This window comes from Notechis scutatus, chromosome Z (assembly GCF_049901735.1).
Source record: "Notechis scutatus isolate UNSWTSFEM ecotype Mainland chromosome Z, rNotScu1.2, whole genome shotgun sequence".
NCBI classification, from domain to species: Eukaryota; Metazoa; Chordata; class Lepidosauria; order Squamata; family Elapidae; genus Notechis; species Notechis scutatus.
The window spans coordinates 19887120-19906786 of NC_142025.1; the positions used below are offsets into that span (position 1 = coordinate 19887120).

General features: G+C 38.9%; 1 protein-coding gene and 1 pseudogene across 8 annotated transcripts in view; one reads left to right on the forward strand and one right to left on the reverse strand.

Moving 5' to 3' along the window:
* WAC (WW domain containing adaptor with coiled-coil) overlaps positions 1-10475 on the reverse strand; it is a 47170-nt gene extending 36695 nt beyond the window's left edge. For 2 of the 7 annotated variants that reach the window (XM_087945965.1, XM_026672168.2), the window contains exons 1-3: positions 9810-10221; positions 9641-9677; positions 7922-8117 (exon numbers count right to left, since the gene is read on the reverse strand). In XM_087945965.1, coding sequence (XP_087802091.1) covers positions 7922-8117; positions 9641-9677; positions 9810-9850 — 274 coding nt within the window. In that variant the 5' untranslated portion in view covers positions 9851-10221. Of the gene's footprint in view, positions 1-7921; positions 8118-9640; positions 9678-9809 lie in introns of all 7 variants that reach the window. The other 5 variants (XM_026672169.2, XM_026672171.2, XM_087945967.1 and 2 more) reach the window with 5 other exon arrangements.
* A 2713-nt stretch (positions 10476-13188) lies between these two features.
* LOC148128778 (uncharacterized) lies at positions 13189-14698 on the forward strand (annotated as a pseudogene). The gene is made up of 2 exons (XR_015745961.1): positions 13189-13233; positions 13541-14698. The product of XR_015745961.1 is annotated as an uncharacterized LOC148128778 (transcript).
* Positions 14699-19667: the final 4969 nt, after the last annotated feature.

Below are 19667 nucleotides of genomic sequence, written 5' to 3' on the forward strand. Positions count from 1 at the left end.
TGACTGTCAAGAGTCAACAATTACTTGATAGCATATAATCAATCAAACTGCACTTTTATTACTTATGCAGTAACAAGAGCACTATTTCTTCTTGCAATGCTATTAATACCTCAATGTCCAGGTTTTTCAATCCCCCCACCCTTAATCATGTGTCCCAAAGAGCTGATACCAGAGTGATGAACGAATGTGGGAAGAGCTATACTATAATGTAATAATACAACCTGGTACCATCCAAATGCCTATACCACATGAAACTCCAAACAACATAGCTCAGTATTATTTGCAAGCAGGACAGCAATGATTGTATAGATTTCTCTCTCTCTTTTGACTGTTACTGTCATAAGCTTATCAACAAGTTCAAGGCTATGAGGGGAGCTACTCTAAATTCTCCATCCTTTGCATTTCAGCTCCCAGCCTTCTCATTCCAACTTCAAATTCCAAAAATTTAGAGATTCTATCATATAAAAATACCCAAGAACCCTCATATGGAGTCAAAGTCATTTCCTTATCTCCTGTAGATCAGATTTCCAATATATATTTACTTAAATCTTCAGATTTGAACCTGAACAAATGTTTTTCCATTCTGTGTCTGAATTTTAATTAGTACTTAATCACATCCATATGAAACACATTTATTAAGAGAAACCAAGGAGCATGTTTTCTAAACCTATATTCATATAGTTTTATGCTCCTTGTATTCGATGTGACAAAGCGTTGGAATTGTGAAGCATACATATACGTTGCAATATAGTTGTTTTAATATATTTCAGATCAATGATTTCTGCAATTAAATGTATCAAAATTCCATTTTCTGCTATTTTATTATAGCTCAATCTCTATTTTATTTGTTAAAGTTATTTGCCTCTATCTCACACTGGGGATACTCTAGGTAGCTTACAATAATAAAATGGAGAAATGAAAAGAAGTGTAAACTTAACAGTGAATAATAATAAACAATGAAACAATAAATAGAATAAATACGGTAAAGGGAAACAACGGGAATACAGTAATATGAGAATAAAAGATGGGTAGGTAGGGAAGGAGGGAGAAGGTGCTATCAAACTAGTAGGCACCTCCAATGTGATACTCCCCACTGGATCCCCAGGCCAGTTGGTAGAGGCAGGAGTTCAGCTTTTTATATAAGGATATGAGGGTGGAAGCAGAACTCACATTGGAGGGTAGGATGTTCTAAATACTACAGCAGAGAAGGCTCTTCTTCTGCATCCCAGTAGTTAGAATTCTTTAACCAACAGGATCCACAGTAGGCCTTTTCCCCGCTGACCATTTATATATGCCATTTCTTTTTCACATTGCCCTAAAGGATCTTTTTACTGCCAATCAGAACTGAGCAATCTATTTATTCTTCTCACTTATTAAAACATAATAGGAGATCTCTCAATCTAGTTACCACTATAAATCCTGGCTAACTTAAATCAGTGTTACAGAAATGCAAAAGAAATCTGAGTCTGAGAGGTATTTTCTCTTTACATAATTTTTATCTGCATCTGTCATGAGCCAAAATTAATATGTCAGAGATAAAAAATGATGCATTTACAGTCTAAAACTAGTAGAGAATATTTATTTAATGCCACATTTAAAACACAAGTTCTGCTATTTATATAATGGTCTCTGTTCCAGTCCCACTCCCATATCCCTGCACTAAGATCTAAGACATGGGAGTTGAAACTAGAAGACTTCCAAGGCCCCTTCCAGAATACTGTATGATTTAATCAATTCCAAAAAAAAATCCAAGATAAAAGAAGAGATTCTTAAGCACTAAAACAGATAATGATCATTTTAGAGAAACTCTCCAAACAAACCTAGTCTTTCAAGAGAAATATAATTTTACTGAGAACCAAAGGATTCATCTTGATCAGTTAATTTTATAGTCCAACGCATCGTTGCATGATCTTAATTTTTATTCATTTCCAAAGCACTTCTGGGCACCTATTTAAAAATTCAAAACTTGAATAGTCTGGGGCAGGGGTCCCCAAAAGTCTTGGGCCAGGGCCTGTTCGAAATTGGGCTGTGTGAGCAATGGGCAAGCTTTTGTAAACAAAGCTCTACTTGTGCACGAATCTCCATTTGCGCAAGGAAAAGGTGCTTGAGCAAAGGGTGCTTGTGCTTATGTGCAAAGCTACACTTGTGTGAACCAGACACTCGCACATAAAGCTTCATTGTGAGCACAAACACCCTGCACTCATATGGAGCTTCGCACACAAGCACAAGTGCCCTCCACTCAAGTGCCCTCATTTGTGCAAATGGAGTTTTGCACATGAACACAAGGGCCCACCACTCATATGCAAATCTCCAGTCACATGAGCAGAGGGCATGCACGCCTGCCACTCACACCAATGGAACTGTGTGTGCACATGCATCTGTCAGTCACATGCCCACCCCCACCCCCACATGCCTGGCCACCAAGGTAGAAAGGTTGGAGACCACTGGTCTGAGGCATTCACTATGTTAACACTGTGGTATAAATCTCCACATAACTTTCCCCAGTGCTTTCAGTAATTGCTAAAAAATATTGGAGAGAAACTGATACCAAGAAGTATCTTTTAAACACCAAAACGTGAAATGAAAAATGATGAACACTTGTGAACTAAGAAGGCTTTCAAGCCATACCTGATTCAGGAGTCCACAATTACACTTCTGTATTATTTCAATGAAAGTACAAAAGTTGGCTAAAAATTTGAAAAGTTAGTTCAGGTATCATTACTTCCTGGTAAATAGAAGGGGTAGAAATGGAAGCAGTAACAATTTAATTTTCTTGGGCACCAACATCACTGCAGTGACTGCAGCTATGAAATTAAAAGACACTTGCTTCTCAATATGAAAGATTTAGAAAGTATATTTAAAAGCAGAGATATCATCTTGCCAACGAAGGTCCATATAGGCAAAGCTATGTTTTTCCCAGTAGTAATGTATGGTTATGAGAGCTGGACCATAAGAAAAACTGAGCATCAAAAAATTGATGTTTTCAAATTGTGGTGTTAGAAAAGATTCATGACTGCAAGATCAAATCAGTTGATCCTAAAAGAAATCAATCCTGAATGTTTCTTGAAAGGACAACTACTGAAGCTAAAACTCAAATACTTTGGCCACCTAATGAGAAGAGGGGACTGATATTAGGAAAAACTGAAGGCAAAAGAAGAGGACAGTAGAGAATGAGATGGTCGGGTGGTGTCATCAATGCAATGAACATGAATTTGGGCAAACTCCAAGAGACAAGTGAGGACAAGGGAGCCTGGCATGCTATGGGTCTAGGGGTCACGAAGAGTTGGACACGACTTAGAAATTGTATGACATTATTTCAATGAAATCTAGCAGAGTTCAACTCAAAGATAAATGATTGCCATCCCAATCTTCCTCTAATAACAGTACAAGAACAGTAAGTATGTGAGTTTCTGCTTGCTGATCAACCTCAAAAAAGCAGTCGATCGTTTTGAAGGTGTATATTTTTTTTTAACTTTTCCAGGCATAATATTCCCCTCTGGAAAAAAAATCAGGGCCGGCCAAGAGACCCCCCACCGCGTGCCAAGAAATCGCTGCCCAGCTCCTTTTCCTGCCGCTCAGCGCTCCGCCGCACCGCCCGCCCTCCGCTCAGGTATCCGGCTGGGGCTGTCAGGAGTTGCTGAGCAGCGCTGGCTCCATGTGCTCCAGTCCGCGTTACTCAGGAAGGGAAAGGCAAAACCAGGAGCCGCTGCTGCCATTGCAAAGCGCCGCCGCAGCTCTTCCTTTTTGCCTTCCCTTCCTGAGGCAACGCGGGACTGGAGCCACGCAGAGCCGCGCCAGCGGTAGCAACTCCTGACTCCGGGCCTCCGAGGGGTGGGGAAGGAGGAGAAGAGGGGGGGAAGGGGGGGCGATTCCCAAAAAAATCGGAATTCCGATTTTAATCGGAAGAATATCATGTCTGCTTTTCTCAATATCCAGCTTTTACAACTGTATATTACTACTAGGAAAACTATTTTGACTTTTTTCCTTGTAATTGAATATCATATTATTTTTCATATCATTTTTCATATTGTATCTGAATTTGTCATTGCCTTTCTCTATTTTATTAAGTTTAAGCCCTGAAAGCACAACATGTCCATTGGACTATACTCCCACAATCACCTCTCCAATTTCAGTCATCTACTACAATGTTCCAAAGCACTTATTACCTGAAGCCAGATCAAAATGTGAATTGTAATGTTTCAAAATAACAATTTCTTAAACTACTGCCTAAAATTGGAATACTTTGTTTAGAATGTTTTTCCAAAGCAAAATTATAGGAAATTGACTGACACTTAAAGTAAGGGACTACTTATTGTCTAAATACATTTGCAGAATTGTAATATTGACCTCTAAAATCCTCAATTACTTGATCAAGCAAAAGTTAGTATTGGAAAGATATGCATTAGAACATATCCCAGCAATTAAGAGCATTTTAATATAGTATTTAATTTTAGCATATATGGAGGTTCCCAATTTTTAAATAAGCCATTTTAAAAGATATAATTTATTTTTAAAAATTATTAACAGCATTAAATTTGATAATATAATTACATATATTATATTACATTATAATGCTATCTGCAACCCAGCTGCTACATTTATAGCCACCCAACTATCTTATCCTGGCTCTGATGAGCAAATGAAAAGACCCCTAACAATGAAATTAAGCTACACTTGTATCTGACCAAGTATATTGGTTCATACAAGAGATTTACAGAGAATCAATAAAAATAAATCAAAATACTGCTCAGAGGGAGATAATTTGATTTTGCTTATTTTAGTCTCCTTCACAAGATTTTGGGTACAGTTTAATTATTGTTTTTAAATTGAGCTGCATTATAAATATTCAAAATGTATTATTAACTTAGAAACTGAATTTAAACTATGAAAAGCTAATTAAAAACTCAGTCCTAGATAATTTAAATTTCTTTTAATATTCAATTATACATTAGACTAAATCCTAGTGTTGCTTACTGTAAAGCATAAGATTACAACTGTAATTCATAACTATACTTAGAATCATTACAAAGTTACTGCTACCCAGCTAAAGGACATGACAATGAAAACATTATTGTATTCAAACAACTATATTTAATATATTAAAATCGCTGTCCACTGAAAAAATATTTAGTACTTAGAACACTGGAAGGAATGCTTTTATTAAAGTGATTAAGTCATGAAAAGTTGTACAAAAATCATGAAAATGTTTCCACTTGTAGCACTTTACCATATATTTGATACTCGTAGTCTAAAGGCAGTATCAACACATTTGTTTAATTTTTTCTTTGTAGACAGCCAGTGTGGTTGTTATAAACCATTTTCAGGGACCTCAGAAAAAAGTGGGCAAAATTACTTGTCAGGTTGCTTTTACCCAACTCATATAACAACAAACTATTGATGTATTTAAGCTCTAAGGAGTACATTCAAAATATATATTTTTAGGATGGAAAAAGTAATAAGGTTGACAGAGATAGCAAAACTGCTGTAATTAAAGGAAAGAACTAATCCAGTTTGTTTCCACATGGAAACCACTTATTGACTTTATGCTTAAAACAGGAAAAAGGAAAGTCTGATTTTAGGTTTTGACCATTTTTTATAAAAATGGCTAATAATCATTAAATACCTAAAGCAAAAAGTTGAGGATGTTAACCGTATTCTGTATTCTACCGCACCAAAGAAAGTTGGAACATGCTGTTTTTTCTTTCTTTTACGTTGCACCTCCCTCCCCACTTTATCTTTCCCTACCCCTTTATGATCTTGTCTCTTGTATTTTATACAATAAACTTCAATCAAAATGTATTTTTAAATCAGATTACAATCTTTGCATATTATTTTCAATACAAATAATCTGAAATATCCCTTACCTGCATACATGTAGAATATATTCATCAAACTCTATTGTAAAAGAGCTCTTACTATTAAATTACTTCTAAAACTTTATATAAACTAAGTGTTTATGGAAATATTTTTGAATTTGTAAAGCAAATAACTATGCCAACAATCCAATGTGTAAGATTGTTTTAATATATAACACTAATTTATCCAATTTATAAAAACCCACTATATAGTATGTGACAATATAACCCTATTCTTAATTTTTCTACAACCCTAAATATTTGAATATAGATGAGGAAAAAACCCTTCAGGATTGAACGGAGGATTTGATGCCAAGGCTTACAAGCTACAATATTCAGTCAACTAGACTACTGAATGTCCAGGTCCATATGAAAACATAGTTTCCTGAAAGCTATGAAATAGCATGTTAACGTTTACCTGTTTTCAATGTTTGTAAACTGCCCAGATGGGCAGCCACATAATTTAAATAAATAAATGAAATCTCCAGGTAGGAATATTTCACAACTATGATTTTATTTATACTTCTAAGGTAAACCTAAATAAAAAGTTAATATTTTCAAGGAAGACTGCAATAGCAAAATATCTAGCATTATGACACTGAAACCATATTCAAGTTTCTAAATCCTAAAATCTTTTAAATTTCTAAGATTCATGCCTTCATGCTCCTTTCCTGTTTATTTTTTTCACTCTTTTCTTTTTCTTTCCATACATACTCCCATACATCTCTACGCTGGGAGAAAAAAAAAACAGTTGTTTACACAAACAAGGAAAATCGTCTAAGTTACTTGAGTAAATTCAATTTAGCTTAAGTGATCCACTATTATTGGGAAGTCCACTAATTTACAGAATCCCAAGCAAAGTCTACCCTCTTAATTAACTCAGAATTGCGGGCTTTACATGATATTTTACAATAATCTTAAATAAAAACTAAGATATATTTAAAAATACTTTAGATTTAACCATTTCTAAGAATAAATTAGCAAAAGCTTAGATTGCCAATAAGAATTAATAAAATGAAGTATATGTACAATGTGTCCAATTTTCAGATTAACAGTAATGAACTGCCTTTTTGACATACATATAAACGAGTTGAAAAATTGCTTAAGCATAAAACACCATAAATGCTTTAATAAAGCAATAAGTAGGGTTTAAAAATAGTAGTTTAAAGTGCTACTGAAAAATTCAAGAAAATCTAGTAAGAACAAAAAACCCTATCTAGATCACTGTGTACAATATAGAATACTGCCATGTACTGTACCTACACATTAAAGCAAGCCTAAAGATTAAAAGGGCTCTGTAAAGTTCTCTTTACTTCCAAACAGTTAAAGCAGCAGGCCGAACCAATAAGGTAACAGCCCATGTAATGGATTTATCACATTTATCTCATATACAAAGCAGTCAGCAACTGTGTAGCCTACTGTCATATTAAAAAATATGAGATCCTTTGTGCTCTGAGCTTGGTTGTTTTCTTGTAGACATTTGCTAGTACTGATGGTATTATCTAGTTTGGTAATGAACAAACTGCAAGAAAATAGCCAAGCTCAGAAAACACCAAGAACCCAACAGTTCAACCCTGTGCTACAAATATTTTCTTCTATTGATAGTAAAAAATATCAGAAATGTGTCCCCAAATAATGGTTAGTATGCTTTTTGAACTGTCTACATTTGTAAAAAGCTTTTCAGATAGCCAATGTATTTTTATGTATTGGCTAGTTTTAGATTTAATGTGCTAATATAGCTTGCTACTGGATTTAGCTAATTGTCAAAAGAATTCTATAAAAGTAGTAACCTAAACATACTTAACATATATACACAAAATAAGATGGAGATTTCAAAGAAAATACTGCAACTTGCGAGGTCATGTTTCTTAAATATAAAAAGCCAATAATCTGATTATGATAAAGGAGAAAATAAAAGTACCATGAAAAGAACTATTAAAAACCTATTTCATTGTTATGCAGTGTATATGTATTTTATGTAGTGTTGTGCCATGCTGAAATAATGATGAGACAAAATTATTTAAATATTAAAATCGAAGTTGAATCAAAGGTTAAAGGAAACTCACCACCATCCCTCTCTCTAACTCTATGAGTATGAATGGTTTTAGCTTTATTGTGTCCACTATTGTCACTGTATTTGTTTTCAGGACTATCGGATCGCCGCAACATTTTATTTGGCGGTGAAGGGTCTGTGGCGTCTCGCATCTTGTCATGCCGATGATCACCACCACTGGGGTGACTCTTTGATGTGTACTTAAGAGCCTGTAAGAAATGTAAAAAAATGTTTAAGTGTGGAATTATACGTAGAATTTACAATGATTTTTAAGATAGTAGCTGACATTTAAAGTATATAGGTAGGCATATTCTAGATTACTATTATTCTTGGACACAATCTCTATGCTATATCACCAACAGTTTTTCAAACAACTCAATTCAAAACAGTTCAAAAATAGTTTGTGTTGCAGCTGTCCAAAGCAATCTGCAGATCTACTTAAGTTATCCAGAATGTGACCCAATACAGATTCTGGATGTTTTATTTTTATTTTCTATTAATGAATTCTATCACTGATTAGTGGAATCTATTAAAAATAAAGCATTTAAAATTCTGACTTAGTTAAAAGACAGTGACACCTTAAGTCCGCAATTTTTTCAAACATGGATGTAATATATTCATGATCTTCCCCTTAATACATAACCAGAGTTTAACAAATAACTCTTCATTTTATAACTCCGAGATGATTCTGTGATGAGGCATTTCATGATGATACTTTGTCTCTATCTAAAACTTATTTTTATAATTTATCCAAGAATTTAATTTTAAGTATTTTTGCTTAATTTTAATCAATCTCATTTATGAAGACAGCAATTAGGTATTTTGCAGAAACAGAGGTTATTCAGAGACTACGAATTTAATAAATTCTCAGACTATGTGTAGATAGGTACAGAGCAACTGCTACACCTGTACTTTCATAGCAAAATCACTTTGTGCTGTATTGAATGCAACCTAGAAGCAGCTTTAGTTAACAGCTCTTCATCGCAATTGTTTTGCCTAGTGGATGTTTACACAGGTTAGGTTGTTATTTAGTACAGCATCCAAATATTAAGCTTGCCTTGATACCTGATATACTTTGAAGGGTCATATTATTATTTTCATCCTATTCTTTGGTGGAGCAAAACCGTGGGCCAGAAAAAGGTACAAACCAAAGTTGTGGCACACTCCCCCACGAGTCTCCAACAATCTGCCCGAATTCCTCCACTTCCACACACCCCACCCCCAATTTGCAAGCTCTTTTATGAATAGGATTGAAGAACTAGAATTCCCCACGGCCTTATTTCCATCACCCCTCCCCCCCCCCGCGCTAAGGGTCAGGGGCCCAGGGTCCTTTATTGTCTTAGGGAAGAGTTCCTATAAACAGCTGCCCTGCAAATTAGACTCCCACCGGTTTCCTACGGAGGAGGAAGAGAAAAAAACAAAACAAAGCCTTCCTCCCGCCCCGCATTGGGCCTAGGCTCCGTTTCCTTGCCCCGCCAGGCCTTCGCCGCTGCCTCCCTCAGACGCGCCGTGCTTGGCGAAGGAAACCAGCCGCAGCCGCCCCCTCCTCCTCCCCCCCCACCCACGGCCGGCCGGCCGCGCGCGGAGCGAAGGGAAGGGGCGGCTCGCGTGCGGCCTTGCAGCGGCGGCCGAAGCCTGCGCTCGAGTACTTTAACTCGCCCTCCCACACTTTAGTTGTTGCCGCCGCAGGGCCTCTCAATGTGGGGACTGCGGCGGGCGAAGAAGTCGGTACCTGGTAGGGCTGCGAGTCCCCCTTGCGGTCGTGACAGCTGGAAGAGAAAAAGAGAGAGAGGGACAGAAACGCAGCGTTAGCGAGCGACCGTTACTGGCGGTTGGCATCGAGGGGGGGGAGAGCGACATAGGCGCAGTCGGGGAGGGCGGGACGCGAAAGGGGTATTTACCCATCATTGAGTCTTTGCTGTTTCCTCGCATACATTACCATCAATGCCCGGCCTGTGAGAGAGAGACTGAGGGGACCAGGAGGGCGCGGCCGGGCCACGGGCGCCGCCGAGGGGGAAGGGGAAGCAGCGCTCCGACCGGGGACGGGGAAGAGGAGGGGAAGGGAGGGAGGAGAGGCGGCTCAGGCAGCTCGGCTGTGAGAGGAAGCAGCGCTCACGGGCCCATCTCCTCTCCACACCCGGCTGTGAGAGGAGAGGCTGCGCCGCAAATCACGCACAGAGAGGAGCGCGGAAGACGACGACGTCCCCGCCGCCCCCGCGGTCCGCCTTCGCTCGCCCGCCGCTGCCGCCGCCGCCTCCCCCTCCTCAGCCACTGCTCCCAACACTACCGCCGTCCGATTACATCCGGGAAACTGGGACGCCACCGCCTTCGCTTACCGTCGGCTGCGGTCGGCTCTTTCCGACCAAACTCTCCCCCCCACACACACACACTATGGTTTTTGTTTTTTTAATATCAACCTTCCTCTTTCTTAGGCCTAAGCCCCTCCTACCTCCCCTCACAGGTTCTGAGAGCCTCTCTTCCGAGAGCCATCGGCCGTTTCCGTTCAATGCCGGAAATCCCTTGCTGTGGAAGGGAAAGCCTGAGCGCTCGGCTCTCAATTTAAGACTCAATTTCACCTTCGGGAAACATCGGAGGTTTCCGTCAAGCCGATGGCACGCCCTTGGATGAGATCTCGGGTTTTCCCGGCGCTAGTTTAGTTTAGTTTAGTTTACTTCATTGTCAATGCACCTCATACAACGCAATTAAATACCATCTTCAGTGTACATTATGCTTATGAAAATAAACAAACACACATCCTTCACGTTCTATAAATTGATGTTTTATAGGTGTTTCTTCTCCCTTGGTCTCCCTATCTTAAACTAGATAGGGAGGGGGCGTGCATAAGCGCACCAACGTGCCTACCGTCCCTGTCCTATTGTTTCTCTTATTCTTTTATTTTTCTTATATGTACCCATTTCATGTATTCACAACTATGTATACATTTATACTTATTATCTTGTAAACAATTGGCAAATCAAATAAATAAATAAATAAATATCTGCTGCTCTTTCGGTTGTTTCTGTAAACGAGACGGAGAACGTGTCCGATCGGCACGTAAGTCTTGTAAAAGCTACTCCCTAAAACGCTCCCAGGTGCTGCGAACATCCCTGGCCACTGATTGGCTGAGGCCTTTCCGCCCATTCGCTCCCTCGACTTTAAATGCGTTGCCTGCGGGAAGCAGATGTTGCGAGTTTGGAGTTCGTTGCAGTTTGGTTGGAGACGTGAAGCGGTAACGCGTTTGGTAAGAGCTTGACTTTATTTTCTCACTATAACCCAGGACCTTTCCGTACTAAACTCTCACTAAACTCTGTTTGCAGCCTCTGAGAAAATCGCCTGCGGAACGAGATTTAAACGGAGCCTGAAAAGATTCAGCGCAGCCCCGTTCGAAAAGTAAGTGCTGTGCATTTGCAGCAACCTGTTTTGTGGGGGGAGCGGGCGTAAAACTTGGCGAGCTTTTCGTGCATGTGGACTGCAACTCTCGTCGTCCTGAGCCGCTTTATGCCCCTGCAAGGCAGGAGTTTTAATCCAAGGAGTTTTTTTTTCCCATGCACGGGATATATTTCATGCACCGGAGCGTCTGAATTTTTAGCGGGGTTACTGACGAGACGCCCACAACAAGGCGCTGGACGCCGGCAGCCCCGCACACAAGCCGTGGGGAGAGGATGAACGCTCACGTGCACCTGGCTGGGTACCGCTTGTTGGTTTGCTTTGGGAAAGGGCGGTGGTGGTGGGAGGGGCAGTGGTATATTAACCATTAAGCAAACTAAGCACGTTCTTAGGGCACCAGACCGCAAAGTTGAGAATATATCTTAGTTTGTACAGTTGGTACGGAGGGGGGCCACCGGTGAGCCTTAATCCGCCGCTAGGTAAAAGCAAAAGCTCGGCGTCCTTCATTTTAAGCAGTGCGCAGACGCGGAGGTGAAAGTTGGGTCTGGCGCCGGAGCTCCTCCCGGCTCCTCCCGAGGTGCCCGGTGGCCATTTCGAGGGAGCCTCTGCAGCGCCCGAGGCTGGAAACGAAGCTATTCTGGATGCGGGGCGTTCTGGACCCAAGGGCAAGGAGGCTCGGCCTTGTCGGGGTTTGCAGCTGACGGAAAAAGCCCTCTTGCCTTTTCTGCTGTCTTGGCGGCAGCTGTGGACCCTTCCTGGCCAGAAAAGGGCGGGGTGGGGGTGGGTGGTAACATCTCTCGGCCCTGAACTTGCCAAATTGGTTACACTTTCCAAACCAAAACTGGTTTGTTTCTCCTTGCCTCAAAAATAGAAAAATAGGGAAATTAAAAGTGTCTCCTCTGGTGGAAGATTCAGTAATGACATGGGAAAAACATACAGGTAGTCAGCTACTTACAACAAACAGAATGGTGGTTTAAAGTTACAATAGCACTGGAGGGGAGTGGCTTATTAACTATCACACAAACATTTTGGGAGGACCACCCCATGGTCACTGGATCTGGAGCATCCCATCCCCTAAGGAATTGCAGTTGGCAGGCTCCAGGAAAAGAGACTTCTGCCATGGCTCCCGCCCTTTGGAATATCATGCCCCACAAGGTAAGATCCACTCCCACCCTCTGCCCTTCCAAAAAAGCGTGAAAACCTGACTTTGTCAGCTGGCTTGGGGCTCTGGTGAGGGTCTCTCATTTTGGAAGTGGATAGTAGACTAGTATAAGATTTCACTTTCATCATCCCATCTACACATTGGTTTTTAGTCTTTTTACAAAACACATTTTTAAAAGAAATTATGCAAACAAAACAAACAAAGATGGCAAAGAAACCAACTTGGATGGAAAAACAGTAAGTTTAATTCACCCTCACCAAAGGCCTATGAAACACTAGTGGGCCATTTGGCTTTCAGGAAGGAATGTTGGTCAGCCATATCATCTAGAGAATACTTGATGGGAAAGAGTGACTTTGAACGGTTTGATACCTCAGGTATAAGTATGGACAAACTGAGGGAAATTGTTTAATTCCAGAGTAAATAACTTTGGGGGACATTCTGCCATAAAGTTTCAGATTGACCTTTAGACTGTTTGGGGGTTTGGGTGAAATAAAAGTCCAGGCAGTTTCAAGTAGGATGAGATAGTATGCATCTCACCTCTTCCCCTTAACATCTACTAGTATGTGATATTTTATCCCCCAGCCCCCAAGGACTATCCATGGTCTAGTCTCAGATACACATACATACCACATACACAGGTTTCAAACAATATCTGTTTTCCAGAGATTTGAGGATATAATAGCCAGTATAAAGCTACAGAACAGCTTGGTGACTCTTATAAATTTGCAAAGATGGGTGATTCCATAAAACATCTGCTTTATGAGGCTGGAGGCCAAGTAAGGGGAGAAATGTTTCTTCTCATTGCTTTGACTATATGTCAACAAGCACTTAATTCTACACTCATGCAAAAACTTAGTAACTATTCAGATTGCAGACAATATGAATTGCTAAATTAATGTGGAAACACCTTGGATGTCATATTTAAAGTAGAAATGGGATACCTGGAAATTTCTAAAACTGGTTTCATCCATCACCTTTTAATTCAGTTTGTCTTCACATTAAACCACATGTGTACAATGTAGGATTACTAAAATAGCCATTTTTCTTTCTTCCTTAAATGAATTTAGGAAATTGGTGATATAGCCAGTAGAAGAAAGGACCCTTGTCTGTCGATAAAGTCAGCAGGATGATTCAACAGGGCGCAAATCTCCAGTCCTCTAATAATGAACTTGTGGATTATATGATAGAGTTGTGCATTCAGAAAAGTGAAGTAGACGAGCAAATTGAAAAGTTAATAAAAAGCAAGGCTAAGGTTCAGAATGAAATTGAGATGTTAACCCAACAACTGGAAAATATATGTGAAAGTTTAGCTTGGAAAAAGGCTGTACAAAAGGAGCTTGATGCCATTCTTGTTGATGGACAGTTCACCTATGACAAGATTTTGGAGAGTTCTAAAATGCTACTAAATGTTTTGAAAGCAGAAATTGAGAATGTAGACAAAATGATAGAATGGAAAAAGCAATACTGTGAATCAGACTCAAACTAAACCAATGTTAACACTGGCAAATGGATTGTTTAAGAAATGCCACATTTTTTGTTTTTCTATTCACTTTATTAAGTGATCTTATTAATGGGTAAGAAAAGTAGTTCTCAAATAAGTAGAAATAAAGCATCTGAAAACTAGTTGACGAACTACTGAAAATGAAAAATCACTCAAGCCTAAGTTCTAGAATTATTTGTCACATAAAAAGGTGGGGACCAAATGTTTTGCTCAAATGAGATGTTAAAATAAGATGTAATTCAGATGATAATGCTATGGATTACTTCATTAAAGAAAAGCAGTTTGGGGGGAATTTATTACTGTAGTCAGCAATAGGTTTTGGAGGGGAAAGCAACAACCCAGGTTTTGGAAGGGAAAGCAACATGTAATGTAGGAATGTTTGTAGAATTGGTTTTGAGGGATATCACTGCCAGAATTTTTCCTCTTATTCCTCTAGAAGAGGCAAGGCATTTAACTAACTCCTTAATTTTCCTTTAAGACTTACACCCCTGTTCCCAGTAAATATGCAGAGGTGTAAATTGAGAATGTAAAGTGGTGGATCACTGATGACTTTTTGTTCTGTGAAGAAGGATATGCCCAAATGCTGACTAGCTTGCTAAAGAAGGCTTAGCAAAGTGAGAGGATTGCGAAAGTAGCTGTGACATTAAAATTTGTAAGCCATGGTTAACGGTTTACTGTAACATGGGAATATAGCCAATGCCTGGATGTGCAACAGTTTAATAAAGTATTCATTACATGTATATCTCATCTTTATTTTATGCAAGGCCTATTCAGCCTGCTTTTGTGTCTACTGGAGGACTAAAACTCTAAATCACTGTTTCTAATTCAGTATCTTGATCTCCCACACCAGACCAACCTTTTTGCTCTCAAAACATCAACTTGCTATATACAGTAGATAAAATGAACCAATTGGATAACTTTATTTTATTTTCAATTTCTAAAACTGCTAACAAAATGCTAGTAACATAAGTGAAAAACCCCAGATGCCAATCTGAAAATGCTTGGTTGAACTGGCTTTTAGGGTAAAATGAAAGCACTGAATCTTTAGGTTTTAATTTGTCAGTTTCACTCATTGTGTTTTATAAAACTAATGTGATAATCACTGATATTTGAAAAAAGGTACAAAAATTTGGTCATTTATTCGCTGTCTAAACACAATCTCAGAATACGCAGTTTATATAAATAAGAGTAGGAATAAAATGTCCTTATTCGTAAGTACAGGTGAAACTCAAAAAATTAGAATATTGTGCAAAAGTTCATTTATTTCAGTAATGCAACTTAAAAGATGAAACTAATATATGAGATAGTCATTACATGCAAAGCAAGATAGTTCAAGCCATGATGTGTCATAATTGAGATGATTATGCCTTACAGCTCATGAAAACCCCAAATCCACAATGTCAGAAAATTAGAATATTGTGAAAAGGTTCAATATTCTAGGCTCAAAGTGTCCCACTCTAATCAGCTAATTGCTTTATAACACCTGCAAAGGGTTCCTGAGCCTTTAAATGGTCTCTCAGTCTGGTTCAGTAGGAAGCACAATCATGGGAAAGACTGCTGGCCTGACAGTTTTGCAGTAAAATATCATGGACACCTCCATAAAGAGGGACAGCCTCAAAAGGTAATTGCAAAAGAAATTGGATGTTCCCAAAGTGCTGTATCAAAGCACATTAATAGAAAGTTAGTGTGGAAGGGAAAAGTGGAAGAAAAGGTGCACAAGCAGCAGGGATGACCGCAGCCTGAGAGTATTGTCAGGTAAAGGCCAGAAAGTGTTGGGGAGTTTCACAAGGAGTGGACTGAGGCTGGAGTCAGTGCATCAAGAGCCACCACACACAGACGGATCCTGGACATGGGCTTCAAATGTCGTATTCCTCTTGTCAAGCAGCTCCTGAACAACAAACAATGTCAGAAGCGTCTTACCTGGGCTAAAGAAAAACAGAACTGGTCTGTTGCTCAGTGGTCCAAAGTCCTCTTTTCTGATGAGAGCAACTTTTGCATCTCATTTGGAAACCAAGGACCCAGAGTCTGGAGGAAGAATGCTGCAAGATGCTTGAAGTCCAGTGTGAAGTTTCCACAGTCTGTGTTGATTTGGGGAGCCATGTCATCTGCTGGTGTTGGTCCACTATGCTTCATTAAGTCCAGGGTCAATGCAGCTGTCTACCAGGAGATTTTGGAGCACTTCATGCTTCCTTCTGCAGACAAGCTTTATGGGGATGCTGACTTCATTTTCCTTCATTGGCACCTGCCCACACTGCCCAAAGCACCAAAACCTGGTTCAATGACCGTGGGATTACTGTGCTTGATTGGCCAGCAAACTCGCCTGACCTGAACCCCATAGAGAATCTATGGGGCATTGCCAAGAGAAAGATGAGACACATGAGACCGAACAATGCAGAAGAGCTGAAGGCTGCTATTGAAGCATCCTGGTCTTCCATAACACCTCAGCAGTGCCACAGGCTGATAGCTTCCATGCCACACTGCATTGAGGCAGTAATTGATGCAAAAGGGGCCCAAACCAAGTACTGAGTACATATACATGCTTATACTTTCAGAGGTCCGATATTGTTCTATGTACAATCCTTGTTTTATTGATTGCATGTAATATTCTAATTTTCTGAGATTGTGGATTTGGGGTTTTCATGAGCTGTAAGGCATAATCATCTCAATTATGACAAATCACGGCTTGAACTATCTTGCTTTGTATGTAATGAGTCTATCTCATATATTAGTTTTACCTTTTAAGTTTCATTACTGAAATAAATGAACTTTTGCATGATATTCTAATTTTTCGAGTTTCACCTGTATTCTGGTTATTCTCTCCTGGAACTTTGAAAAATTGGGTTAACAATTTTATTAACAAAACAAGGTTATGCAGAAGTTGCTGCATTTTATTATGGCAGATGTTAAACATCCCTAGAACATCTGGAGAGAAAAATGCATACAACTCCAGTTTTCTCACTTCTTGAAAAGAATAGGTTATAAATGCCTATGTCCCATCATAGCTCTTTTCAAATGTTTTGGTCTGTATATGTTTAATTGGTAATAGAGATACTAGATTCAAAAAAAGAAAGATCATTTCAGCAGACATGATTGGCAGTTCTGCTATTCACTGCTTGGGGTGATGTCCACATAGTATTCATGGTGTCTACTTTGAGATTGGAAGGGATTATATTGCAGTCATGGATTGTAAATATTTTTTCTTTCACACTCTTTTTCTTTGTACATAAGAAAGTACATACAATTTGTTTGGAACAAATTTATGTGCACTTTGTGGTGAAAAGAACAGATTGCAATTTAGAATTAAAACAACATTGGCATAAATAATTTAAAATTTAAAAAACCCAATTATGGTAAGTGACAGCTGGAATCAGCTTTGGAAATAGCTACTGTAGCTTATCCTGCAAAAGATGCAGGTATTTTAATACTCCAAAGAGAGGTACTTTCATAGTCCCACAGATTACAAAAACGCCACGTTTTATGCAGACCTGGTACATTCCTGGTACCTGGTGAATAATACAGGATAAGTCTCTTTCCTCCCAGGCAGATCTTGGTGTATTTGCAGAAAAGCTTTTTCTACAAAAGTAGGTTCTTTTAGGATACACACTGATCACTGGAAACAATTCTGCATATTTGCTTATATGTCCATATATTGTTGCATCTAATTGCTTCACGATTTTTCATATCCAGAAAACCAAGTAGTTCTTAAAGTTTTATATGTTTTTCCTGCAAATTTCCACATAGCATGTGATTTTTTTTAAATAAAAATCTACTTTAATATGATATCTTTTGAAAGATACAAATTGGCTCTATTCTTTTAAAGTTATCACATTTTCCCAACTACCATATATTAATTTTTCTAAAGTTTTCTTGCTCAGGAATTAATAGGCTCTGTTTTTTGCTTCCTCATATGCAGGACTAACGTGGTGGATTATGGAACTTCAAAGAGGCCTTTTTAAAAAAATGCTAGCCTCAACCTCTGCATTATAAAATTTGTTAGGATATGAAAAGAAAATGTAACAGGGAAGTACAATGTACTGAAATGTATAAGACCTTGAAACATGAAGCAGATGTTAACTTGAATAATGAGTATCCAACAGAAAGATAATAAATGATCTTTCTGTCTAATAACTATTTTCTGAAAAAATCCAGAATCATTAAGAATTTTTGTGGATGAATAATCCCAGTCGTACAGATTTTAATATCCCCACATTGTTTCAATGTTTGTGTCTATGTTATGAAACAGAAAAAGATCAAGTGGGTGCAATCCTGTTTAGAGTGAAAACGTGTTTACCAAATACATACTCCTGGCAGAGGAAGAGATGGAAGCTCCTAAATTTATTCCCAGTGGGAGAGAACTGTCATGATGAAATGTAGGTATGTTAGGGCAGTTCTTTGCTGATCTTCCAAAAACAAAAATTGGTTAGTACTTGGATAGGACGCCATCAGGAAATCCCTCGATTTTAGCCACATGGGGAAGTTATCAAAAAAAGGCAGTAATAAAATATTTTGCTTTAGATTCCAACCAGCCCCTATCCATTTTCCTGAAATCACTAGATATTGAGACCCTTATTTTTAAAAAGCCAAAAGGCTTTGCATCTTCTAGGCAATGCTTTTCAAACTTGGCAATTTTGGATGTGTGGACTTCAACTTCCAGAATTCCCCAGCCAGCATGCTAGGCCTTTGGCTACCTCCTGCTTTGCTCTCCGATGTTAATGGGACATGTATCCAGGCCCTATAGCCTATATAGGGAGAGGACAAAGTTGTTCTTTCAGTGTATCTTTTCCTCAACTGGAGAAGGAAGCAGTGAGACTAGGAAGATATATAGCAGGATCAGAAGGCAAGATGCTCCAATCAAGAAAATTCTGAATCTGGCAGCTGGGATGTCCCAGCGTAGCGCAGTCAGCCTCTGGAGATGAAAAGTGCCAGCTAATGATTGCATAACATTGGTTGGGAATTATAGCAGTTGCAATCTTGAGATCTATGTTAGAATATTGATTTATAAAAATGGAACATCTGTGGCACTGATGCCCTGCATACATCTATCTTAGTCATTGAAAATGTTCAGGACCAGCCCATTCCAGCCATGTTGAACCTCAACACCCTGTTTATTTACTTATATTCTGCTTTTATTATTTTTATAAATAACTCAAAAGAGACAAACACAATAGTCCATCCTCCTCCTATTTTTAACACTATGGGATACACTTAACAAGCAATATTGATTTAGGGTGAGAGTAGTGACTATTCAATACTAATGACTTGTTAGGCAAAAATGAAAGAAGAGATAAAGGAGACATTAAAGAGACACATGACCTTAACATTTTCCCAATGAAATGAATGAATGCTTAGTTATACCTCCAGCATTTTGTATACTGTACTGCTGCCTCAGAATCAACAGAAAGGCAAGTTCATTATGAAATCCCAAGCCTTTCTCCTCAAAGCTGACACGTGTGAGGGCAGGTCATAGACTCCAATGCTCAGCACTGCTGAAGTCTACTGTTTCTTTTCCCCCTCTCATATATCAAACTAAATTTCTCTGATGGTTGCTGCAGTCCAGATCTTACTGGCTTACAGGCAAGGATCTGAAGGAAGGAAACAGAATCATAGGAATTCCTTCTCTGAAAAACAGAAGAGCCAGGAAAAAATCAAACCTATATCATAGTATTGGAGTTTCATGTTTTTAGTGATTGTAATTAGTCCCTAGGATAT